The 26,092-nt window shown below is 48.5% G+C and overlaps 1 protein-coding gene across 11 annotated transcripts in view; it reads left to right on the top strand.

Moving 5' to 3' along the window:
• The window catches only part of SLC24A3 (solute carrier family 24 member 3), a 197,734-nt gene that overhangs the window by 125,066 nt on the left and 46,576 nt on the right, over positions 1-26,092 (top strand). For 10 of the 11 annotated variants that reach the window (XR_015708928.1, XR_015708927.1, XR_015708926.1 and 7 more), the window contains 3 exons: positions 18,389-18,463; positions 22,776-22,801; positions 24,504-24,557. Coding sequence is in view for 8 of the 11 variants with exons in the window: in XM_087777228.1 (XP_087633354.1) it covers positions 18,389-18,463; positions 22,776-22,801; positions 24,504-24,557 (155 nt within the window). In the remaining 3 variants the exon portion in view is untranslated. The remainder of the gene's footprint in view (positions 1-18,388; positions 18,464-22,775; positions 22,802-24,503; positions 24,558-26,092) is intronic. The other variant, XM_087777232.1, reaches the window with a different exon arrangement.

The raw sequence follows: 26,092 nt of genomic DNA, 5'->3' as shown, positions 1-26,092 counted from the left end.
AAGAGTTGATGCTCTGTTCCCCCTCTGTCTGTTTTACACGCGGGATGCCTCTGGCAGGGGAGGGACAATTTCAAGATGGTCACACCACCAATTTCCGCAAGGGGAATTGCAGAGGGGGTGGAGGTAATCTCACCCTTGCTTTCCTGTAACACCTGCCAGCAGCAGTGTTCCAGCAGGAGCGTTTATGTGTTGATGAGGGCAATTTGCAGCTGCAGGTGTGGTAGCACGTTGGGATCCCGCTAGCTGGTCAGTACCCGACGGCATGAGTTGCTGTTCGGATGCTGGGTTGCTTGGAGATACTGGCAACCCAGGAGGTGGAGGGAGAGCAGCGCGGGCAGCAGCGCTCAGGAAGCCATGGCTCTGGCAGGGCTGCTTCGTCCCCTCCCGGGGTGCTCAGCTCAGAGCTGGGGCAGGAACGTCTCTGTGCTGGACGTTACGGGGCAGCTGCCTGGCGGCAGAGAGCTCGGGAGCGCTGTGCTGCCCACGGGCTGGGAAACCCAGAACTAAAACCTGCAGGGGACTTCTGCAGCCTTTCCATAAGCACTCTTTATTTTTGCAGAGCTGTTTGGTATCATGAGAAAGCCTTTGCTTGTTTGGGTTTTTTTTGACTGGTAAAAGGTTGAATTAAAAAACACTGACCGGCACTCTCCAGGATATGTTTTATTTTTAAATTAGGTTGTAGTATGTATGTGCTATGTTGGATGTATTATTCTTTGGCTTAAGAAAATGCTGGGTTTGGCTACATGCACCTTGTTTGAAAAAAGCAACGAACCCACAGCCCCAAAAAGCTGGTATGCATTTACTTGAACACCAACCCTAATTGGTTATTTTTCTAAGCCTTTAATGGCTGGTAAGTGCACCCTTCTCAGAATAAATCAGAATAGCGATCCCACTGCCGGATCTGGAGAAGGAGAGCATGGTGCCTACACCCCTATGTGACACTGCACACCTAAAAACTGCGCTAGAAGAGCTTTGGTAAGGTTGAAAGTCAAACACGGAAAAGTTAGAAAATAGCAGCGCTAAGGTTCCTTGTGCAACCTTAATTTGCCCCCCTGGCGTGTATGCATTATTATACAGTCTTTAATTACAGGGTCCCATGCTGGTTTCTCCACAGGGTCCCTGCCTCCCTCAGTGCACAGAATGGACTTTGCTCACTTAATGAGCAGCTATTCATTATTTTGTTTTCTCTTCATTGTTCAGTGTGTGCCCTTCTGCCTTATTTACCAGGCTCTATTCAAGCCCTGTTCCAGAGTCAGAATTATTAATTTCCTCTTGAACTTCTGCCGATCTCATCGGTATTGTATCAGAGCAGTTGATGAACAATTAATTAATTTTCCCCAAACCTCTGTGAGATGAAGGGATGTTTTAAAGATGGGGAAACAAAGCGCAGAGAGATTAAATACAAAAGAATAACTTGTCATTTTAGGGGCCAATTAGAGCTGGCACAGGCCCGTTTTTTGCCCCTGAATGTATAGCATCCTGCGGCACGTCCTTTGTTCAGAGGGCAGCTCCCTCTGCCTCCAGATGCTGCTCCCGCTGCTCCACTGCCGCATTGCACAAGGGTTTCCTTGCTGGGCTGACCTTGGTTTAAGTGGGCATCTCGATGTCCATACAGCCTAGCTCTCCTTGGGAGCATTCAGCTGCTTTAGCTGTATGAGCCCCTTTTCTTCTCCTGGTCCCAGCTCGTGTTCCACCTTCTGCAAGGGGACACACAACGCCTCCGTTGTCATGAGCCCTGGCTTCATCCCTAGGACCAGTCTTGACCTGAATTAAGCAGGTGACTTAGCTACCTCATCTCCCAACATTTAGTGCTTGCTTTTGCTAGCATGATGATGTTCCTTCTAAGCACCCAGACGCTCCAGGTTTCTTTCCATTCGGTCTGTCTCCCAGCCCCTCCCTCCCCATTTCTTGAGGCTTGAGAGAAAAGCTTTCTCCAGATGGATTTTACCCCGAGATCATGAATCCACCCCACAGCTTTGCCCGAGTCCCACAGTGGTCTGGATCCCTTCTCCTCTCCCCACTCCTCTGCTCTGCGGCTCCTTGACCTGACTCCTCCTGGCTAACTGTATCCATGCCAGGGAGGCATCTTCGGAGGTACAGGAGCCTGCTCTCGAGCCAGGGCAATCGCCTTTTCCGCTGTTTCCATCTTCTCCGCCAGCTGCAGACTTGGTGTCCCCCACGGGCAGTTCATGCTGGAGCACTGGTGACACGTCTGCCCTTACTCTGCCTGCGGCAGAGGACCTCACCACCCCTGCTTTGTAATCCCAGCAGAGACGCAGCCACTGCGAGAGGCTTCCTTCGGGACCCATCTCCGAAGTCATTGAAGGGCCTATAACAAGGCTGCCTTACCCAGCACAGCGAGTCTGAAATGGGAAGCCCGCACCGTACCCACGCATTCTCCTTGCTCCAAACGCCCGGCAGGTCTCAGGCTACGCTGCATCTCGACTCGACACGCTCCTACGGTGCTTGTCCCCTCTGCCTTCGGAGCAGGAGGCTTCCCCATCCCCGCTCGGAGCGTGCTGGAGATGGGTGTTAGGAGCCACGGAGATCTCGGCCGCTCTGCCTGCAGGCACCCGCCCCGGTTCCGCTGGCCTGCAGCTGGGCCCTGCCTGGCCCTGGCCCTGGCCCACGTGGGAAGATGCTGCTGGGAGCTGCTGCTGCTGCTGTGTGAAGGGGAGAAGTGCTTAATGCTTCACAGTCAGTCTGAAATAGCTTGGGAGCAGGCTGCCAGAAGGCCTCAAGCAAGGCAGTAATTAGAAAAGCTTCCACTTCATTTCTTTATTTATGTGTTTGATTTTGAAATTTTAAGGAATTTATCACCTTGGTCGCTAGAGCCCCAGTCCTGCAAGCAATTGCAGCCAAACTCATTTCTGCAGACTGAGCTGCTTCCAGGATGGGTATCTAAAAGCCACGCCACTTGTTTATACCGTCTGCTGTTACGCCTCACTTCAAGGTTTCCAAATAACTGCGGTAGTGTTGTAACGCTCCTGAAGAGCTGCTCTCATGCTAAGAACCAATTGATGTAGATGAAAGTCAGCTCTAATGTATCGTTGTGCTCCTTTTTAATTTGTGGCCCAGGCAGAAAGGACAAAGTTGGGCTGGAAAATGAATTGGTTTGATTAATGTCAACAGACAGCGGAGATTAACCATGTGGCTGTCGTGCGCCAGCCCAGAGCTGAAGCGATGTGTGTTGCAAACTCTAGGGAAGGATTAACAAATGCAAGCAAGCAAAATTGCTTTAAACAACCATAAAGACATTGCTGTTAGCGTTAAGTATTATAAACCCCTTGTCGCCCTTGTTTTTAAACAGTGCTGAAAATTTGAAAACGTTTCAAATCCAGTAGAAGTCAGAGACACCGCCACCCATCAGACCCTTAAGAGTTGGTGGGCTTCTTACTAATTTCAAAACCAAGGTGGTTCTAGATTATATAAAAAATATTTGTGCCACAGTTTGTTACTGTCAAGTAGAAACGTGGGTTTCAGTAGCCTGAAAGTGACTTGTTTTTCTCTTCCAATTAGTGTTGATGGCGCTTTGCAGATCACCACTGAGGATTCGGGACTGGAGGGATTTTATTTTTTTTTTTAGTTTCTGTCTCTTCTCACTGATACGAACAATGAAATCTCCTGAGGTCTTTATTCTTGGCACAGGAGGACCAGTTTTCAAAAAGTGACAGTCGATGCAGGCTGCCTGCGTTCTGGATGGCCAAACCAAAATCGCCCACAAAGGCTGGATTTTCTAAACTAGCATCCGCACTCTGGAAATCAGATCTCATTTTAAAATATCTTAAACTGGGCCTCTGGAAGCTGAGGAACTCAACCTCTGACGCATTTTGAAATCTCTGACCAAGGCATATGGAGAGACATAGATAAAGTTTGCCCCTGTGGACGGCTGAGCGCAGCCCACTTGGCTGTGGCAGTGAGCCCGAGAAGCTTCTCCTCCTTTCTTCTTGTGTCCTGTTGCAATATTCTGCTGATGTCTTACATGCCCACACACACCGAGGAAGATTTGCCTTATTTCATCCAGGCTGTAGGTGCAATTTTTAAGCCGTAGATGGTTTTAGTATATGGAAATACATTAAGAACTGTCTGCATTCCCCAAATGCTGATGTGAGGCAGGTTGGATGTGTCTGTAGGTGTTTCCTCAGTTGTCCGTACGCCTGTGACACTAATGCATATTCTTTCAATTGTACAGCTAAGTCACGTAACCCAAACGTTGTTTATTTAGCTGCTGTGTCTGTTTTGCTTTCTACTGGCAAAGAGAGGGTGCGAGAAAGTAAGAGAACGCTGCAAGAGATGAAATGGTAGCAGATGCAGCCCTTCAGACGTAAGTTCAGCAACATTTCACGGGGATGCATGCTAGATAGCAGGGAAGAGATGCAGGCATGGAGTCTGCCGTCTGCGTTGTGATGGGCTGTATTTTCCATGACTGCAAACCAGCTGTGTACGGGGAGATTGACCTTAGCCCAGGGTCCCCTCCAAGCCTCAGTCTCTCTGTCCCGTCTTCTCTCACCCTCATGTTCGTGCTTCGCAAATTCTCCCCTCCTTCCACTGCCCCTCTCGTCATCCTTGGCGGCAGGGATGTGAGATTCTCGGAAGCAGTCAGTGCTTGCTTAATTCAGCTCTCACTCAAGCCAGCACAAGCAGAGTTTGTTCGGTTTTGAAAATTCTCCCACCCAGCTTCTTCTCTTTTTTGCAGCTCTGCTGCTCTCTCCTGCGTGTCACCCAGCCCTCCTCTGTCCTCATCCAGCACTGAACTGCAGCCTTTTGCAGTGTGCAGAAGAGGAGGAAGGATGAGAAGAGGTCGGTGAAAGTGCTTAAGTGAAAGCACTGTAACCATGAGTTGCAAGTCACTGCAGCATTAAACAGTACTTTTCTAATCTGCATAGCTTGATTTGTGAATTGCCATTTAACTGCTGTGTTTCTCATTTGAGTTCTAGTTTCTCTATTTCACCTTTCTCCAGAACAAGACAGGCCGCTCTGGGTGGAGCAGGGGACCGTGAATGCTGGGTTGTGCCAGGGATCTTCTTAGTTTTTCAGAGGCTCTTCCAGTTATTTCTTCTGTCAAGGAGTCTCGTTGGTGGCCAGGTGTCATTCTTCAATGTGCTGGAGTGAAAAAGGACTGTCTTGACCATCTGACCTGCCTCCTTCTGCTCCAGTGGTATTCTTTCACCTGAGGAAATAAACTAAATGCAGAAGGCTCTCCTCTGTCCCAGTCACGATAAACCCTTGCGCAAGCTGGGGATGCCTCTCAGAATCATCAGCTGACGTGCGCTCAGTTTTATCTCAGTGTGAAAATATACCTAAGAAATAGGTGTTGCAAATAGTGAAGAGCTGAGACGAGGAAGCTGAACAGAGATTTAAGAACCAGGTAGAACATTGTTTATTGAAGAGACTGGGACTTTTGTAATCTATTTTTAACCTAGTTCTGTTGTACAGTTAGCTTGCGTGCGTCTTAATCTTTTAAGCTCTAATTTCGCTGACAACAAGTAATTCAGACTGGAGTCATTACTGACCTTTGGCTTTATGATTGCGTTCATGAGCTTTTTTTCTTTCCTTCTCCTGGATTCTGGAGGAGTTTTGGGAGGGGAGAGTTGGAAAGCTGGTTTTTTTCCTTCGTTGTTCTGTGACCGTCGGTGGAAAACATGTAAAATTGTGGAGAAGTAGTTTAAGGAGAACTCGGTGACAACTGTTGGGACTATACACTGCTCTTGTAGTCCTTGCTGCTCTTGTAGTCCGGGGCACAACGTTTTTTTGTGCTGGCAACATTTTCTAGTGACTGTGGGCCTGCTCTTTCACTGATGGAAGTGCGTCGCAGCCTTGAAAGCAAGAAAGGGACAGAGTAATAAGCCAGACAAGGATCCAGCACTGAGACTTGCACTGAAGACAGAATTTGTCCCAGAAGCCAAGGCTGTGGTCCTGATGGGAACATACTGCTGCTGGCATGGCCACGTGTACGTGAAACCCCAAGTATCAGAAGAGCAGAGGGAGGCCGCTGGCGGTGTCGTTCCCGCTGTCCTACAGAAACTCAGGCAATCGGTAAGCAGCTTAGACTGCAGACAGGGCAGAAAGATGTCGATGGAGTCTCAGGACAGAGAGGCATCAGTTAATATAGAGATGCTACCCAAGGGTCCTCAGAGTTGAGAGGCTGCAGCCTTTCTGTATGCCCTAGTAAAGTCCTTGCGCACCCCCAGAATAACGAGGGTGCTCCCAGGCGCCGGGCCAGCAGCAGAAGGTGCCTGCTGCCTCGGCTCCCTTCCCTGCTGCTGTCTGGGCAGGCAGCTGAATGGGCTTCTCTTCTCATCCTTCTTTGTGTTTTATCAGAGCAATCGGGGAGGATGTTCGCCCACTGTAAAAGCAGCAGAGTGCTCCTTTTCCCTGGGGTTTTCCCGCTGGGATGTTTGGCGCTGGCAGACAGCAGAGCGACTCTGAGTGATAAAGCAAATTAGATTCCTTTCCAGCTCCCCCTTTAACACAAGAGCTGTTATCTTAGGAATGGGGGACTTGTGGATTGATGGCAAATTTGTAGCCGTTGTACGAGCAAACATGGTTTGTGTTAACCACGCAGTCTGTTCGTTAACCAGAATACACCGAAGGTGACTTTGTCCTCTTCTCTGTGAGTGTCATGCCTTGTGTCCATGATGCTGCTACATAGCATCAACCCGTGCGTGGTGAATAAGCTCTGTCAGAGGTACCTGTTACACCATAACCATTTTGGTCTCCTTTTGGAGAGGTCTGATGAGCTCTATGAGCATTTTGTCATTCCCAAAGTAACTTTATTTTCCAGAACTAGGCCAGCAGCATGCATGAAATCAGTATCCTGCACGGGGCACCAGTTTAGCAAAGTGGCTAATAAATGCTTAGCTTGAAGCAGGGCTGCTCGCATCGTTTCTGTCCGGTGAGGCACGCAAGCCTAGGCTTCGTGGTGTCAGGGGCCTGGCATCTGCATCTAAGTTGAACCAGAAACCGCACAGGTGAGATCAGTGAGATTGGTCTTACTGATGATTATTTTTTTTTCCTCATAAGGTCCTTGTTGCTGTTGTGAGACCTAGCAGTCTCAGTCGTGGGTTAAAACTCCACGGTACTGTGCATTATGCAAATACAGAGGCAGAACATAGCTCTTGAGCCTGAAAGCTGGTGATCAGAGCGTATGATGGGGGACAACAGGAGGGACCGAGCGGGCAGACGGGAAGGCACAGGGAAACGGTGACGGAACAGCAACGGGGACGCAGCAAGCCAGCTGCTTAACACGTAATGAGTGGTTTATGGGCTGTGTGGGCACAGGAGGGGTTTGGCGTTGTTGAGGTGTTTGTAGGAAGCTCCTCTCAGGCCCAGGGACGGCAGGGCAGTACTGACAGAACCGTCTTTTGCTTCAGGAAGATGTGATGGGGACTGCTGTAATGGGCAGATCGGGTCCCAGGATTGCTGTCTGGACGGTGAATGATCCAGGACTGGTCTGGCCATCATAGAAGTTGCTGTGATTTTTTTGTATTAACGTTTCAAAACCTTCTTCACAGAGTTACGTTCAATAGTAGGATACAAATACGGGAGGCAATCAGAAGAGCTGAAAATGGATTCCTGTCAGCATCCAAACAAGTCTAGTTTCTAATTGCCACTAAATGCCATCACTGTTTGAGGTCGAGTTTTCTCTGTCAAAATTCACATACAGATCAATACTGTGGACTTACCATTGGTGGGATTTTTTCTTGTATCATTTGTAGTGTAAAAGCAAAGGAAATCACAAAATCTGGTTTTATGTCTGACAAGGACTGGCCAGTCTGAGGAGACTGGGAGATGTTTACCCTGTGCACACCTTTCTGTACCATGTCTGCAGCTGTCTTTGAACTCTGCTGCGAGTCCTGCGCAGAATTGCCTGCGGTCCGGGAGGTGTCTGCAAATGCAGGTCTTCGGGGTCCTGCTGCCTTGGCTCTGCGGGAATCTGAGCTAAAAAGACAGGCTGATCTGAATAACTCATGGACAATTATGAGCACCAATTGAGCAGGGAAATATTTTTGGCTTTGTCCTGAGGTTTGGAGAGTGTCCATTGTTTCCATTCTGAGAATGTCACAGAGACGGATTGCTGCCGCAGTAATGAAAATATCAAGAGCTGCTTAAAAAAGCAAGTATTCTTGGGGAAATAATGAGAATAAATTGAGTTGGTCCACAATGTACAAACCGGCAGCTGGAATGACGGTTGAACGCTGCAGAGAATGGCTAACCAGTGGTAAAATTAGGGGGCTGGTAATTGGAAGGAAGCTTTCCTCCCAGTGAGTCCATTAGATCAGAGCTGCTCGGCAATTACTGGCTTAGAGAGACATGTGTTTTAAGGCCTGGATTTTTTTTGGCCTGACCTGTGCTCAGACTTCATGTTTCACTGAAGTTCGATTGGGAGGGGTGTTTAGTATTGGTCAAAGCCCCCAGCAAGCCCAAATGCTGCATTGCAGGACTCTGGTGTCTTTGCCAGGAGGCGCTCAGTGAAGGTTATGGTCAGGGGACTGAGCTGGATATTCATCGTGTCCTGGGATGTTGGGACAGCTGTGACCCCAGCATGTCAACAGCAGGGAGACGTCACCGTGGGTTATAGAAGGGAGCATCTCCGTCTGCTCCCTAGCATTCGGTCCAGGACATCCTACTGTGCTGTTAGTCCAGCACAGGAGCCCTTGGCTTTCCGGGAAGCTGCACAGGCAGCAGTGGCTTTCCGTGCAGGAATCTGTCTAAAATTTCAGCTGTTGCAGAGTGGTTCAGCATGCTAGGACGGGACGTGCCGTCAGGGACTCCTGCTGTGCTGTCACGGGATAGTCCCTCGGGCGTTTGCCTGGCAGCCTGGCAGCCAGCCTCACCTGTCCTTCGCATCCCTGCGCAATGGGGCTGCTCCAGCCAGCACGGAGAGCGTTCCCTTTGCGGCGGTTTCTCATGCCTCTGCAGCTCTCTGACCCCAGCTCCTTGCAAAACATCCAGAGGTGTTTGGACCTTGCTCTCACTGATGTTTCTGTTCCCTCCAGGGACCGTAAAGTGGGAATAAGCGTGACTGACTCACAGGTTCATGTCTGAGTCTGGCAGATGCTCACTGGAGGAGCAGCAAGGGGGAAAAGCGTGCCCTGTGATTTCTGCTGTATTTGATTTGCAGCTAATGATTATTAGCTTCTGACTGACTGATTTGCTCATTGCAGGTAGGATGTAATAGTGCCTAGAACAAGGGAAGTTTTGTGAAAATTAACTTGCAGGTCCTGATGGCCAGACAGTTCCTCTCTGTAAACACTGCTGGAAGATGGCAGTAATTATCTTAAGAAATTCCTTCCTGCCTCATATCTTCATTACAATTGCTATAGGACTGATACACTTAACAGCGAGAGAGAGAGGGAGTGTGTGCAGAATATTAAACACGCAGTTGCTATTTCCCACCTTCTGTTTGGTCATGACCTTTCAAACAGCACAAAGTCTGCAGCCTCTGAATCACGGACATCACCTTTAGCGCTCCCTTTGCTGTTTTTCCTGGCGGCCGAACGCTGCTGGGTGCTGCGGGCTGCCTTGCGGCAGGGGGTACCTGCCTCCACCCTGCCTGCATCCCCGAGGAGCTGCCTCCAGAGCCGGCTGGAGCCGGCAGAAACCCGGCCGTCCCTTCTTCAGTGACAAGAAGGATTGGGAGCCTGGTTCGTGGGACATTCTGCTAAGCAGGCGAAGGAGATTTGGTTGAGGTGAAACGACCTCAGAGAAGGTGCGAATGCATTGGAACAGTATCCCCAAGAGGCCAGCAGCATGGAAGGATGTGGCCGTGAGTCAGTGGCAGCTTCAGACATGGATGAAGGCTGCAGCCAGGAAGATGCAGTTGAGATGCCAGGAAAAACGCCCCACGGGTGAGGGCTGGGAGCCTCTGATGTTTGAGGACCGATGGGCAGCCTCCGAGATCCTGCTCGGCTGATTCTGTGTCTGAACTATGGAGTGGGTCAAAGCGCCACCGGGAACTCACCACCCTCTAAACCGTAACAAGTCCTGGATACGGGATTTCTAGCCCGTGCCTCTTAGCTCAGGCACAACCCTGTGTTTTGCTGTGGAAATGATGCTGGTGAAAATGAGGCCTCCCAGTACTTCTGGGCAGGCTAACGAACGGTTTGCAGAAGCAAACAAAACAGGTGGATGCTGGTAAGCTTAGGGCAAAAAAGAGCTAAACAGAGAGAAAAATCTGTCAAAACAGAGTTGCATGTGAACAAGGTGGGTATGAGCGAGAAATGAACGCGGCGCAACAGGTCAGTAGGTGTGTATCTGTGACGTCTGTGGGTCCCCCCATTTCTGAAGGATTTCAGCCCCGTGCAGTCCCACATGCATTTATTCTCCAGTGCTGCTGCTGGTTAAAAAAATTCTTTTCTCTCCTGTACAAGGAAGGGAGAGTGCTTAATTAACTCACGCGAGCTTAGGCCATAAGGCTGGGGGCAGAACAAGGGCTGCGTTGCTTCAGTCCCTGATGAACACCTCGCCCTCCAGGCTAGCTCTCTTCTTTAGGATAGCATACGTGGATATGTCTCCCAGGAAACGTGCAGAGGCTCTGCAATGGCTTCTTGCTGAAAGTCATAGATGGATCTACAGCCTAATTTAATATAGAGATGAATACAAATAAGGCAGTGTCACTCTCTCACATTAATATATGATGCTTCATTGATATCACGACCAGCGAGGATGCGCAGGCAGGTGGCAGGATCCTTGTAATTACCTAAGCTGAGCAAGGAGTTCTTAAAATAATAAATGGCAAAGTTAAAAGGCAGAGCCTGTGCCTTGTCAAGGGAAATTGAGAGGCCCTGAGAGATCAGTCCCTGTCAGGGCTGTCCCAGAGAGTGAGGCCCTTGACAGATTCACCAAAGGCAGTGAGCGATATCCGGCTTCTCAGAAGTCAGGATTTCCCAGACAGCTGTCAAGACAGGCAGAAAGAATTTGGCTTTTCTTGGTTTTCCATAGAGATTGGCAGATGCTGGAGCTGCACAAAATCTGAGGGGACTTTTTAACTTCTCTGGTTTGAGCTGCTGTCTTATGAGGGGTGTTTCAGCTTGGTGCGTTGGTCACGGGACAGGAGAGGGTCCCGCAAGGTGTGGACTGTCCAGAGCTGTCTGCTGTGGCCACCGGCCCAGTGATTCATCTGGCTCGCAGCCCACTCGCAAGTTGTCCCTGGACGTGTGAGCTGACCCCGAGGTCAGCCATCGACTCTAGTCCTGGACCAGTTTCCAGAGGCTCAGAGGCTTGCCTGCCATCGCCTGACGCGTGGGAGCAACTCATTAACTGCACATATATCCACACACAGATGCACGCAGGGCCTAAGGAGTGGGACCAGGAGCGAGCCATGGCGTATCACGGTCCTCTGCTTGCACTGGAGGAAGCTTGGTGGCTTATTTGGTGAGGGAGGTTGGGCGCTCTCGGTGTTCACCCCCCGAGAGATGTACGTGCCCAGGAAGATGCCAAAGCTCTGTTGCAGGAGAGCTCTGCCTGTGGGAGAGAGACACCATCTCTGTGGCGGACGGCATCCCTGGCTAGTTGGTGCCAGTCTTTGTAACGATGTAAGGTCTTCAAGGAACTGCCCCAGAGGTTTGGTGGTACTCCAGAAAAGCTCCGTGATTTTTAAGTGCCACCATTTGTAGGAACTGTAAGAATCCCTTTATTTCTGTCTCGTTCACATACGTATCTCCTTAACTGCTATGACTTTTCAGATTTGAATGAACCTTAGACTGTATTTAACCAAATAAAAGGCAGTGGAACCTATTAAATTTTACCTGAGAATGGTGAAGTAGATTTTCTTCTTATTTCTACCCAGCACTGACACAGATGACAAACTGCTCATAACTTTAATTTTGCAAATGAAGCACAGTTGTATCTTTAACATAAACGTCTGGCGTAGAAGGATCCATCCTTTTAGGCAGGTTTTGCTGTGTCCAATCAAGTAATTTCCCTCTCTCCCAAGTACCTGGTGGAGAAAGTGTCTCGGTCATTTCATGGGAGATCCTTTAATTTTCTGCTTGGCTTGGCTGAGCAGCTGTGACTTCAGGATGATTGGTTGGATTTGCATAAGGTCATTAAGAACCAATAATGATGTTTATTGCTAAGACATCTGCCATTTATATTCATGCAGAGCAAGTAAAATTAAACCTCAACTAATATCACTGTTATTACCAATGCAGTTAATGGCAATGAAACCCATCAGTAAGTGAAGATTTCGCAGCAGACTGTAGGTAATTCTCTTCCTGAAACTCTCGACCCACTGGAGTGACAGTAGGCTGCCTGAGCACAGCGGGCTCTCTTTAAATAAATGCTGATTGGGTTGTTACTGGGGTCATGTTTGGACAGCGGGACTGGGACCCACACAACACTAAGCGGCATCACTACCGCATTCTGGAACTATGCATGTGTTGCTTCTGGATGGGTGAACAGCAAAATAGGTATGCCCCCTGAAGCTTCTCCCTTCCTAGTTCTCTGTAGCTGCGGCTCGGGTACTTCAGCTGACAGGCTGTGCTGTGACCCATCTCTCTTCAGTGGGTTGCAGCAGTGCTCGGGTTTGGGTGCTGCGAGGTACAAACCAGGGCTTTGCTGGGGACTGAATTCTGCAAACCATGAAGAAGTTAAGTGCTGCTGGATTTCATCTTGCCATCATCTCCAGGATGAGAGCTGGTACCTGAGGTAGAGCCCTTTTTATTTTTATATAATTCCAAATGCATAAGACATGTATTAACTACAAACTAGTGCTGGTCTGATTTCCCTGAAAATCTGTCCCTGATCTCCACCCGAGTTCACTACTTACTGTAACATTGGCCAACAGTTAGTTATCTATCTTACTTTGACATGAGATCCTATTATGTTATTGCAGGGCTGATTCAGAGTCGTGTCAAGGATTTGCTGAATGGTGGTGTTAGGAAAACAACGCCTTCTGGAGGGGACCCCACCAGGCTTTAAGAGCCAGCCCTCGGCTCCGAGGGTAGCTCCTGCAAACCAGGAGTAGCGTGCAAGGAGGTTCCCACCGCGTGTCTTGCTGCAGCTGATTGAAGAGGCTGACACAGCATGCTGCTGGCTGGTTGTGATGTCTCAGGGTGCCTGCAAGGTATCACAGAGAGCAAGAGTTTTGTTAGTGAGCACAGAGGAGCATTCAAAAACCAGATCCTAGCCTCTGTTAGGGCAGCATAAGAGCCTCCCTAATTGCTTCTGCGCAGTCCACATCAAAGAGGGGCAGCCTAAAGACTGACCTGGATTCTCTGCTTCTGGATGCCTTTTGACAAGCCCTTGATGAGAATTTAAATGTATTGAATGAAAGCTGGAGGGAGCAGCATCTGCTGTGAAACCACCCAGTTGCCTGCCTGCCCCTCTCATCCCCAGCCTAGCAGAGCTTGGCAGCGGTACGTATTCCCTTGGCTTCCCGCCTCTGAGGAGGGGGAAAGACAGCAGCAGGGAAGGGGCTTGTGTTTGCTGCCTGTTTTCTTTAACCCGTCTTGCAGCATTGCCCGGTAAGGCTGTCTCAGTTTACAGTCAACTTTCAGGCTGTAGCTGACTGTTAAAAGAAAAAGCTGCTTCTCCTGGAAGAAGCTTTGTGGCTCTCAGTACAGCCTCATTCAAACTTTGTGGAGTAAAATTCCAGACTGGTGATTAATTTGGAAGCACCCTTGGACCCCAGAGCTGCACGGAAGACATACCCAAAAGAGCAACCGTGGTCAGTCACTGAGGAGCATTTGCTTGTGGTGCAGTGCTGTAGGAGATATGTTTGTATTAAAACTATGTCTAATGAATTAGAGATGTTCTACCACTTCCCTTTAAAACTCATGAGAAACCTTCATCTTTGCCCAAAAACACATTCTGCTGAACAGCAATCTCTCTGTCAAGATCTAACATCAATGAACCAAACTACACACGAGAAGTCAACAACACCGTGTGCACTTCAGCTGGGAAGGAGATGCTTCCAGCTGTGAGGCACTGATGGTGGATTCACCGTCGGCACATCTCTGTTGATCTCTGTAGAGTCTTAAGGCTAATCGCCGCGGGGATTGTCTTTAATCTTTTGACACCCTCGCCCAAGCATTCCTGCCTCTCCACATTAACAAATTAAGTTATTAGCTCTTAATACCTGAAAATCTAGACCTTCTGTGCCAGAGGGTAACAGAGAAACAAGATTAGGAAGATTGCTTCCAAAGCCTGGCATTTCCAGGCAGTGTTTGTAGCTGACCATTCAGCCCAAGAATGTCGAGCAAAGAACGGGCCAGGAGAGGAGGAAAAGCCCTGGAACAATTCAGACTGAAAAAGATCCCTGAAGAACGTGGATGTGCTCAGATAACATTCGACATGCTTCCCCTGGAAAGGTGAGCAGAGAAAATATCCAGCAGCGCATACACCTCTGGACTGCCTTGCCACCTTTGTTGGCAGCAGCAGCCGCGCAAACATCCTTACTAAGGTAGCAGCAGCGATGTTCTGCACCACACGCTTCATCTTGGGCCCGTCACCGTAACGGGGCGAGGAGGCGAGCAGCGGGCTGTAAAACAGCCAGCTGGATGCCCTCTGACGCCAGGTCTCTTCTGGATGGGAGAAGAGCTTCCGCACTGCTAAGGGGAGAGAAATAATTTGGAAGAGCAGAAGAGAGAAGCATCAATTTTATAGAGGGTAAATGGTGCAGCTCTAGGATGGGGCATGGAGTATGTTGCCACTGAGGCCCTGGGTGCCCTGAGCTAACTGAGGTGCCAAGAGCAGCAGGTGCCGGTGTCTGATTTTCAGTGATTTTTCTCCCTGGCGGCTTACCTCCATGTGTGCGCTAGGTGGAAGAGACTGTGTGTGCTGCACGGGGCCACTGCTTCAGGAGTTAAGAACTGCAGAAATCAAACTGAAACTGACAAAATCTTGATTTCTCCGCTCTGCAGACCTTAAAAAAGGGAAATAAGCATTTTGAGTAGTAAATGCTGTACATAAGAGTTTGCAGGGCAAAAGTTTACCAATGAGAAACCAAATATCTAATATGGGTCATTTTACCCGTAGGAATGATGCTGCGGCATGCAGGTGAGTGTGCACTGTGGGTCCTCATCTATGTCGGACTTGTCGGGGGTTGCTCTCATTTAAGCCTGGACTAAAGAGCTCTTCCTTTCAGCTCTGGGAATGCCAGGTTCAGTCCCCCGTGTAGTAGTTAAGAGAGGGCTAACGGTCCCTTGTCTGGGGTTTGAATTTCGGGTACTTCCTTCAGAGGAAACCTGGCAATCGGTGGTTTTACAGTTGCCTCCTTATGCTTGGCTCTCCAGCTCTCCGCTGGGTTACAGTATTGCTGATTTGAAACTTAAATTTGATCACGTTTTTACCCAAGCTGATTGCTTCTCTGATTTCCTTTCTGCCTTAAGTCTGCTAAACTGTAATTTAAGTGGTTTCCAGTGCATTAAGATTTATGTGGAGTCCTTGGTTGCTGCAAGACTATATGGCACAACTTAGGCATTCAAGGTCTTGACAGTTATAACTAGACTACACGATTCTTGTCAGCAGGCTGAAAGTACTGCCATTTCCCTCAGTGCTAATTAGCTCCTTTTACCCTCCGTGCATGGTTACCTTACGTGCATGACTTTCCTATATCAGATTGTTCTTCCCAGTGATCAGATGGTTCAAAGACTTCAGTTAAATGACTCAGGCCCTAAGGAGAGCTGGGATTTAATTGCCCTGTAGTGACTGCATCAGGGAGACCTACTAGGATGTCTGTGAAACGTGAGCAGCCTGTACAAGTCCCGGCACGAGCATGTTCCCTTCAATCCAATCTGAAATCAATGCAAGAGTCCTTGCGATTCCCACAGTATCTGTGACTTCTGTGCACTAGGTCCCTGCTAGATAGCTGCATTTAACCATCTGGATCTTAATGTGCTCGTTCAGGTGTCTGCGGAAAATTCCCTGGGAAAATATTGCGGGCCACCTTCAAGAGAATTGTAGAATACCAAAGAACAGGAGAGGCGCTAGCTTGACTCACAGTAACCGGGACATCTTGCTTTGGCAGGGAGGCTGTGCTGCATGGTGGCACCCCCTATACCCAGCAGAGAGTTTATTAGATAGAAGAGCGACAGTTGCCAGCAAGTCTGTTCATAGGGAGTTTGTCATTTGTTTCAGAAATGTTGTAACTTTCATTATGCAGAGCTTAAGTTTACAGCTATAAAATCCCCACCAGCATCCATGCTGAGAAGAGTGGGACCGTAAGCAGCATCATAAAAGCTGAGTGGAATAATGTCAAATTATTTTATAAACTCTCTTACAAAAATTGCTCAGTCAAAATGAAGGGGCACGCTATCTATAAGATGTGAGATTTAATTAAGGATCTCTGAACAGAATTATGAACCCGGCTCCAGGTTTCTACATTTGGAAATTTCCATCATAAAGCATCTCCATTCATCTGTCCCTACAGGCATTGAAATGCATTGTCTAATCTGACTCGAGGACTTTAAAGGCCTGCTTTTTTATTTTAGGTAGGAGTTTCTTACATGTCAATGGTTGCATAAAGAGACTTTACACTGGGCATAAATTACATCCACTTTAAAAAACCATAGTATTAAGAGGCTGCAGAGATTTTTAAGTATACTGGTCAGTATCTTTCTACAGCATTTGTTTTGCTAGCAGTTCTGGAAAATTCCAATATTGTAAGAGTTACTATGCAGAGAAATCTGGGAAACTATTTTTGCTAGCACTCTGAAATAGGACCTTTTTTTAGATATCATAGAAATGAAAACGAAGTTACTGTTTGTTTGACTGAATTCATGCACGAGCATGACTGGAGGATGTGGTCAGGAAACTCATTTGTACATTCAGGGGCCAGATGCAAATCAGTGTAAATTAGCCATCTCCTCCTGTCTGCCTCCTTGTGGCATACACCTGTGAAGGATGTGACCCGCAGTGTTTGAAATGCGCTCCAGAAATGGGAAATAAAGACATGAGGAGAAGCTTCTACTGAGGGGACTTCCTAGGGCTGCAAAAAATATAATCATACTGAAGATGTTACCCCCACGTGACTGCTTTTAATCTGCCCTTTTGAGTGCTGTTAATGAAGTTATGGGCTAACTTATTCACTGGTATTTTTTTGTTCTAAGATCTGAATTGCTCGATTTCTCCTCGTTTCCGTGGCTTTGGAAGGCGTCAAGTGAAATGAACTGCATAGCAATCCCATTTTATTCTCTGTTGCATATAAATTCCTCGGTTTTGTTCTTAACGCTTTGCTGGAACGTTGAGTATCTGTCCCAAAACCTGTGCAAATGCACGTGGAGCTGTAGCGATACTCGCCAGTGTGGTGGGTGAAGCTGTGGCTCTGCCGAGGTTCAGGCTAGCAGTGTGCTGGGGATCTGGCTGCTCTGTGCTGTCAGACTCTTGTTTTGCAGTGCGACTTCTGTTGTCCAAGTTATCCTCCCCTGAATGAGTCAGCATGGGTCAAGTTGACATTTTTAGCAAGGACAACCCATCATCCAGCAGTCTAAAATTCCTGGAAACCCAGTGTATGAGATGGCAGCAGCTGGACTCGCAGTGGCCGTAGGCACGTGGTGGTAGGACAAGGATGGGGAGGACCCCCATTGCTAGGCAGCAGCTGGGGACTGTGGCTGGTGGTGCTCCCCTGCCTACTGGACCGTTCATACCTTGCACTCTTGCTCAGCATTTCAGGCTGGTTTCCCCTCTCAAGGAAGGCAGGAGTCCCACGCTGGGGAAAATTAATACAAGAAGCAGATGCGAATCGCGGGGTGAGTGGAAGGAGTGGTCACGTCCTGTCCCGGGGACTCAACAGGGCTCTTTGTCTCCTGTGACCATTCTCCATCAAGACGCTCGTTGAGCGTCAGCGCTGGCACAGAAGGGTCCTGCCGGTAAAGCTGAGCCCCTTCCCGCTGCCCTGACAGCAGCAGCACTCACAGTCCCCTCTGCGGCAGGCAGCCCCGCGCCTGCCTGCGGTTCAGCTGCCTCCGGCTGCAGCACACAGCCAGGCCTGGGGGACAGCTCAGCCTGCAGGGACGGCTGCTGCAGGCTGTGTCGTCTGTGTATGGGAGTGCTTTCAGGGGGAAAAGGATATCAGATAGCCTGCTGAGCTGGTGGGAAACTGCTCTGTCATCCATAAATGCCTGGGACTTGGTTCCCCTTTCCATGGCTTTAACAACACTGGTGTGATTTAGCATGTCTGTGACTTTGCGTGGAAGTCGTCTGCTGCCCATGACCTCAAACCTTTTAGTCTTCAGATTTGGCCTTCCCCCATCTCCCTAGCGGCTGTTCCTCCAGCAGCCGCAGAAAGCCGGTGCGTTTCCTGGCTGGGGTCTCCTCTTCATGCCCTAGCATGCGTGGGGCCGGCTTACGCAGAATGATGGGCCTAACTCTGGCACACGCTGTTAGCGTGGCCATCGTGCTGGTGAGAGCCTGGCTGACATCCTCTCTTTGCCTGTCTTCCCAGGTCGTTGCACTGTCGTCGTGGAGTCTCTTGAGAGATTCAATCTACTATACACTGTCTGTTGTTGCACTCATTGTGGTAAGTTTTTGAAGGTTATTCCTCTTACTGTTTTGAAGGTCAGTCCTCTCCTGACAGCAACCCTCACAGCTTCCTAAAAAAAGTCTAACTGACCTGTAAGGAGGCAGCATTTGTGCCCAGAGGAAAGAAATCCTCGACAACTACAAAACAGTAGTTTTTCCACACATAATTAGGGCAGGTCTTGTTCAGTGCACGCTAGCAGCAAATTCTCTAATGAGGGCTACAGTTTCAGTAATGCTTAGTGCTGCTCCTATTCCAGCTGTCGTCAAGCTCAGTAAGTACTCTGAGTCTCTCAGAATCGGGCTATACAGTCAAAAAATGTTAGCACGAGTGTTTAAAGACACTGCCATCAGTTTAGCATTGCCTTTGCAACCAAGACCAAACTAAGTCAGGAAATGTAAAAATTGAGTTTCCTGGTAACAGTTGCTACTTTGCTTTTTTTTGAGTTTTGGTTTTGGGGGTTTTTTTGGGTTTTTTTTTTTTTGTTTTCCCGCCCCGCCTAGTCTAGGACCCTGGATTCCCTAAGAAAGGAAGAGTGATTTTGTGAGGTTAACTTCCATATGTAAGCAAGAAGGGAACTTGAGAGACAGAAGATGAACACTTGCATTTCTGAAGCTTGCGCTTATTAGTCGCAGTTTCAACAGTGTGTTTTGGTTTGCCTTCATTCTGCACATGCCTGTATACTATACATATTCTGTAGGTGCCAAGGCCTATATCTTTCTAATCTGAAACAGAGGGTTTGCCTCAAACTGTTTGTACTTTTATTCCCCACACTGCAAGGTCAGCCTTTTTGCACCTGATGAAAAATAACTTTTCTACATAGTTATTTGCAATGAGCTGCAAAACAAAAAACTTTTTTTCTTTGCTTTGACAGCTTGACAGTAACCTCACACCAAAAAGTGTTCCTCAACAACAAACTTGGCCGCCCCCACTAATTCTAACAAATTACACTGCAAGAGCTTAAAGACACGCAGCGGGCATTCTCTTAGTTTACTCCATGGGAAGCACAGATGGGGGCAGCTGCCTGGCATTTAGCCTCCTGTTGTTCCGATTGGGGGTTTCATTTATGGCACGGTGGCAGACAAGTTAAAACTCTGTTGAATCTGTCCTGAGTTTTTAAATTCTTAAAGCAAGGCAGGTTTTTTTGATGGCTGGTTCATCCTTGTGGTTGTCAGCTGCTTCAGGATGTTGAGAACCACTCTCTATTGTATTGTGTCCGGTGCAGCCCTGAAATTCCTAGCTACATATCCTATGTAACAAGAGAGTTGTATGGCTCATTGAACAGACATCTCTGCTATCCCTCAGACTTCTCTCCTATACTTTATAAGCTGCTGTTCGTAATTACAGAACTGCAGAAGTCCTTTTCTTTTGGGAGTGTACCCCATAATATCAGGATAGTGTTATTGTTTTCCTAAGCCTCGGGTTACCTTCCCTCCAAATGTATGCCCACTCTTCTGCTCATCTTAGCTGTGAGGTTCAAGGTCCTTCATGCAGCCAGGGCAGCAGGACTGTGCAGCTCCAGGCATTAGTGGAGGCTTGAAGGCATTGCCAGAACTCTTACTCCCACGGTACAGCCCTACATGGCTAATTGTGGCTTGGGAGATCCCACTTCTCTTCAGCATTACTCCACAGCAATCATTGCAAATGACTGTTAAACACCTGTTAGAGAAAAACAGAGAAAGATGGGAGGAAGGGAAAACATTTTAAATGGTTAAAGATTTAGCCCCCAGCTGATTTACCGACCCTTTTATATGCAATATTGCTCCCCAGTTGATGGCAGATGAGGATTTTTCCTTTCAGAGTCAAACGCTGCTTCAGTTTAAGAAGTTTCTCCTCCCCTTCACTCACCCAGGGACCCATGGCTTCACAGTGGCTCGGATCTTTCCTATCCTTTTAAGGCAGAATCAAATTTGGGTGGCAGCACATTGTTATTCAAATACTGACTCTCCAGTCCCTGATGCCTCTGCTGGGAGACAAGCCACAGACTCCATGCAGCGCGTGGCGCGACCTGCGTGCAGTTCCCCCTTTCTCACATTTCTGTCTGCCTTAAATTTTAGAAGGCGCGTAGATGCTTTGCCATATAGGGATAATTTGCCATATCAGGGCATTGAGACTTTGCTGCAGCTGAAATACAATCATCTTTCTTGAGGGATGATATTGCTTGTAGAAGGTTGTTCTCATAGTATTTTAAACAGCAGCTTGCAGTGCTGTATTATAAGTTGCACTCCGCTGCTGTCTTTACTAATCATAAATACACTTGAGGGGAAATAATTACAATTCCTGCCAATGTTAAGATTCAGCAACTTTAAAAAGCTTGATATTCTGCCGGGTAAATCAATGCGACTTTGTCTCCTTCCATTTCCACTAGCAAAGGAATTGCAGTGCTGCAGTAATAAATAGCAAAGCAGTATAAACTCACCTGTTTGGTGCTCCAGGCCATTGGATAAGAATGAGTGAACTCTAAATCACAGAGATTAGAAGTGGATAAACTGCGCTTACCATACTTACCTCACCTTGATTCAGCCCTGTGATTTTTTTTTTTTTTAACCTTAAAATAATATTATGAAGCTACCTTGTCTTCTTGTAGAGCTTGGCAAAACTATTACTTCTTATTTCCCTTGAGAGGAAAAAGATGCCTACGTATCTTAACTTGAAGGGACGTGGTCGGAGTCACTAGTGACAAAAGTGGGACGGGTGCTATTTTTAATCACAAAGGTCAATGCACACGCTTTCATGTCCCATCACACCAACACAGTGTAACCTAAAACAGGCCTTGTCAGATTAGATCACAGTGACTCGGAGCTGTGACTTATAACACACATAATGTTTTGTGGTCATGTTTTCTTCCAGTAACCAATGTAACTATTGCTTGGTGCTGGCTGTCACGCCGGAGTCGCTATTTACAGGCTATACAGCTGAAGGGCAGCGTTTCGTCGTGCTTTCAGAGGCTCGTTCCCTTCCCCTCCCTTTTCTCTGGTGCGCTGCCATGGATGTGTTTCCCTCGTGCAAACGCGGCATTTCCGCCTCTCCGCACCGCGCGAGCTGAAAGCCGGCGCGGGCGCTTTGGAAGGACTGCGCGGAAAGCAGGCTGCTCGCCGAGGCTGACCGGGGCTGCAGGCTGCTGTGTGCAACCCCAGCTCCGACCTCCTGGAGAGGCCCCGTACTGCCATGAAGGGCTGGCCCTCCCGGGCACCCTGCGCTCAGGCCAGGTGGCCAGGCAGCCTGGCCGGCCCTCCGGCCCTCCTGCTGCAGCCCAGGCCAGGCGGCCCGGCCGGCCCTCCGGGGCACCCTGCGTGCAAGCGAGGCGGCCTGGCAGCCCTCGGGCCCTCCTGCTGCAGCAGCTGCGGCAGGTGGGTCGCGGCACGCAGGCTGAGTCGCGCTGGGGTCCCCCGCTCTCTGAGCGACAGCCGAGACCGGCAGCGAGAGCGGCCCTCCACAGACGTCCACGTGAGGTGGAAGGAGAAGCAGAGACACAGGGGTGTCGCCAGCCAGGGAGGGTGGCAGCCCCGCTGCTCCCGCAGGGCTGGTGGCGGTGGCGGTGGAGCGCGGGCTGGGGAAGGGCCCAGCTGTGCAGCGCTGCAGCCACCTGCCGGCCGCCTCCCAGCGTCTGCCTCCTCAGTCCTCCCGAGACCCGGCGCCACGGGCAAACGCCCTTCGCCTCTCTGGCCTGGGCCGTTTCTTCGCTAGCGTGGAGCATCTTACGCACGCAGGAGGAGACACGTTTCTTTCCCAAGGAGGCTTGCGCAGCCTTGTTACGAAAGCTTCAGCGTCCGTCTGCTAAAAGACTGTCACAGTAGTTAAAGTCAGCTAGCGCGGTGATTGCGTAGATCTTAAGGAAATGCATTATTTCCTTGGGCCCGGTTTTTAGCCAGCGAAATTTCAGGGCAGCTGTGGAGCTGGCTGTAAATCTGCACGCTGATCGCCCGGCTGCCACCCAGGAACAGGTCAGGGGAGGAGGCCGTGTCTCCGGCGAGGCCGGCCGTGCGGTTCGCAGGCAGGTGCAGCCCCTTCTCTGACTCACTTCTGTTTGCCCTGTAACCGCTTCTGCTCCGCTGCTGCAATAGCCCCGGTTATGCAAGGATCCCGTGGTATTTGGGAAGGAGTACCTGCCTGCCTTTGCTAGGTGAGAGAAACTAAGGGTTGGAAAGTTCAAGGGCTGGGCAGGAGCACGGTGCCAGAACAGACCAGAGCTTAATCCCGTTGCCCTGAGCCCTGGGTTGCTCTGCCCGCTCTGTCCCCTGCTCAGGTGATGAGCTGTTTCCAGCTGTGATTTCGTGTATAACATGCCTATTTTTAAACCTTTTCTCCACAGTTTATTTATGACGAAAAAGTTTCCTGGTAAGTGAATCCCTTTTCTTTCCTTTTTTCCTGGTTATACCACAAAAGCTGCACTAAGTAGGGTTCATCAGGAGAGGAGGGGAAAGCTGAGAAGTTCTGCGGGGCGATTCAGACAGCGGTTTCCTGCTGCGTGAGAAACCTCAGCACAAGATGGGCTAGAATAACTGATTTTCTGAGCCAGAGAGGAAAGCCTAGGAGAGCATCACTCAGACTGTTCCCCGATACAGTGGCGGCCGTCGGTGCCCTCTGCCCACCCTGCGGCAGCCGGGGGATGGCAGCGCGCTCAGCAGAGGCAGAGGCGGCTGCTTGGGTGCCGGTGTGCCAGGGATGTCAGCCACCTGGGGATGGAAAGGGCCACCCAAGCAGTCATAAATAAGTGTGTTCCAATATTCGGATTTTTAATAATTTAATAACTTAAAAAGAAGCAGCTCCTAAGGCAATATTAAAGAGCAAATGACTGGTTTAAAGAAAGAAAAAAATATATATATACACGTTAATAATCCCATGAATGTGATTAAATCTACTGCAATAGGTATGATAGGCTAGGAGGGCCTCAGACACTTTTAAAAGAGTACTTTCAGTTGTTTTGCTTTCACGGTTTTCTTTTCAGCACCTCTCAGGGCTCGTAGAGTGACAGTGGTAGCTTTGATTTCACTCACAGTCGGTATTATTTAGATTACAGGCACTAGGGGGAGTCAGGCTTTTGGGGTTGCATGTTTTCTTAAACTTGTTCTCACTGGGGGATTTATGTTGAATTTCAGCGAAGGATTTCTGAAACACTGAGTTTTGCAATGGCTTGTTTTTCTTTGTTTTGTTTTGGTTTTTTTTGACTAAAATTGACTCGAAGCCCAATTGTATTTGACTGTGCCCTTCGACTAAAACACATCAACGTGGAAGCCAAGCGTTGAACTGCCAGAAGCAGGGAATGAGATACTGATATGGTTAGTGCAAGGTCTCAAAATCCTTAAAGAGAACATGGCTCACAAGTGTTAGTATATAGCAGCCTGATAGTGGATGATTTCCACAAGGACTAGCAGTTTGCCATAGGGAACTATGCAGAATACAGCATTTTGATCAATGAAAAAGATTATCTAGAAACAAGTTCTAAAAGTCATATTCTCTTTTGTTTTCATACAAATTTCATTAGTTTGACACAGGAACAGTGGAGAAGAACCTGACAATATCTAATCAGCAGTTTCAACTGCTGCCTGCTGCATTCTCAGTGGTTATGCAGCAGCAGTAGCGAAAGAGCAGCCGCCCCTTCTTCGGGTTGTCTCGGCATGATTGGTGTGCTTTAGCATGCTCAAAAAGCCCAACAACCTGCTTTACACCCATGCAGGCAGAGCAGGATGGCTGCTCCCCTCCCTCTGCCACAGCCCCGCAGGTTTTGTCCTTACAGAAGCGTCGGTGTTCCTTGGGTGTGCAATTTGTTTACTGAACTTCTGGGTGTAGTCACTTGTTCTTAGCTGACGGGTTGATTTGGCCAAGTAAAACCAGAGCAGCAGTCAAGACAACAAAGGCATCACACGTGGGTGTGTGAGCCGTTTCTTTACACATCCACTTTTCTAGAGGTGTGCTGAGACAGCCCAAGAGGGTCAAGCCTTTCTGCAAGTTCATGGCGCGACAGATGGGATGGCTGAACTCGGGCAGCCGACTGCCGTGTCCTGCTCTGATGTGTTTTCTGTCTCGCTCTTGTTCGCAGGTGGGAGTCCTTAGTCTTAGTGCTGATGTATGTCATCTACATTGTTATCATGAAGTAAGTCAAATGTGCCCTCGGCTTGTTAAGATTGTAAGGCTCCCTGATCCAGTGCTTTTCCAGAGGTTGCAAAGGTAACTAGAGAGAGAGCCGCAGGCGGTGGGCAGGGCTTCCATTGCATCACCCAGCTTGCACGCCAGCAGCACCTCCAATAGCAGGGGTTAAAGCACCTTGCCCTGTCATGTACTTATCTGTAATTTATCCTGATGAGGCAGGAAGGGGCTGCTTATCCCCATAGTACAGATCCGAGGCTCAGACATCTAAAGGTGGATGATGCTTTACAGATCTCACCCTGTGTGAACTGACCAAGGCTAATGCAGCAAGTCTGTGGCAGAGCAGAGAACTGAATCCGTCTCCGAGTCCCTCCAGAGCAGCCTCTTCTGACTTCACTTTAGCATCCCTACTCAGAAATAAGCACACGGGAGATTCCAGTCCGCTTTTTATGGGTGCAGAACTCCACAGCAGTTTGTTCTTGCTTGCTTGGAGACCCATGATAAAACTACAGCACAATCAACATTGATTTTCTGAGCATCTGACCTGTGTAATTTCTTTCACACAAGTTCATGCTAGCAAAGCTAGTCTGTTCTGCTGTTTGGTTCCCCTCCTCCTGCCTTGTTTTTAAAAGCCAGTGGAAAGGAAACCCAGATTTAAACTGGAACATTCAACAAAACCTACCAGCTGCCAAGCACACCAGTGGTCTTGTCTCAACAAGCAAGAGTAGAGATTTGTTTTGAAACTATGAATAGAGTAAATATTGTGAGAGCAATTCTCAGTGAGAACAGCAAAACACTCAGGCTGGGCTGAAGGGAACACAAGTCAGAATTCATTTCGCTTCTAATAACTAGAAACTTTCTTTAACGTGGAGGGTAGCTTCACCCTTGCAACAAGTAACTCGCCAGCAAAGCAGACAATTGTAATGTCTGAATCTAGAATGGATTTTTTTTCTGAAAGCAATGCTGTAGTGTGAACAGATGTTTCAGACCTGTTTGGGTGTAGCTGGGGAGGTTGTCGGCCTGGTTAGGGACCTCGGCCAGGTGTTCACAGTGGTCTACCCTTGCCTTTGAGTATCGTGGTGAGATCCTCAGCTCATGTTTGTGTCAGCTCCTGGCTACTCTAAATAAAATAAGAAACAAAGATTTCCCTCCCCCCCCCCCCACCAAGTTGAGATGGAACTTAGCATATGGTCCTGTGTTTCTGTGGTCAGTCTTCACAGGTAAAACAACACTCATGTTCAGGTGTGATTATGTGATAAACAATAAATTTGGATGATGACAAGTAATCATTATTTGCTATACAGAATATTAATTACACACAACGCATAAGCATACATGTCATTCAAGATTCATGTCTTGTATCTTTCATAGCCTTCTGGGTATGGAGAGATTGCACTGTATACAATTTAGTTAGAGCTCTGGAACATTGTGGCTAGATTTCCTCAAAACCAGAGGGGTTTTCTTCCCTCCCTTAGTTGGGTCACACAGGAGATGAGTCTAGGAAAGGAAGAGTGTCAAGAAATCCACACAGAAGAAGCAAAG

Source organism: Nipponia nippon, unplaced genomic scaffold, assembly GCF_047370975.1.
Source record: "Nipponia nippon isolate SJK-2023a ecotype South Korea unplaced genomic scaffold, ASM4737097v1 scaffold_4, whole genome shotgun sequence".
Lineage (NCBI taxonomy): Eukaryota > Metazoa > Chordata > Aves > Pelecaniformes > Threskiornithidae > Nipponia > Nipponia nippon.
Note: the sequence above shows the minus strand (reverse complement) of the source record. Positions and strands in the feature narration are given on the sequence as shown.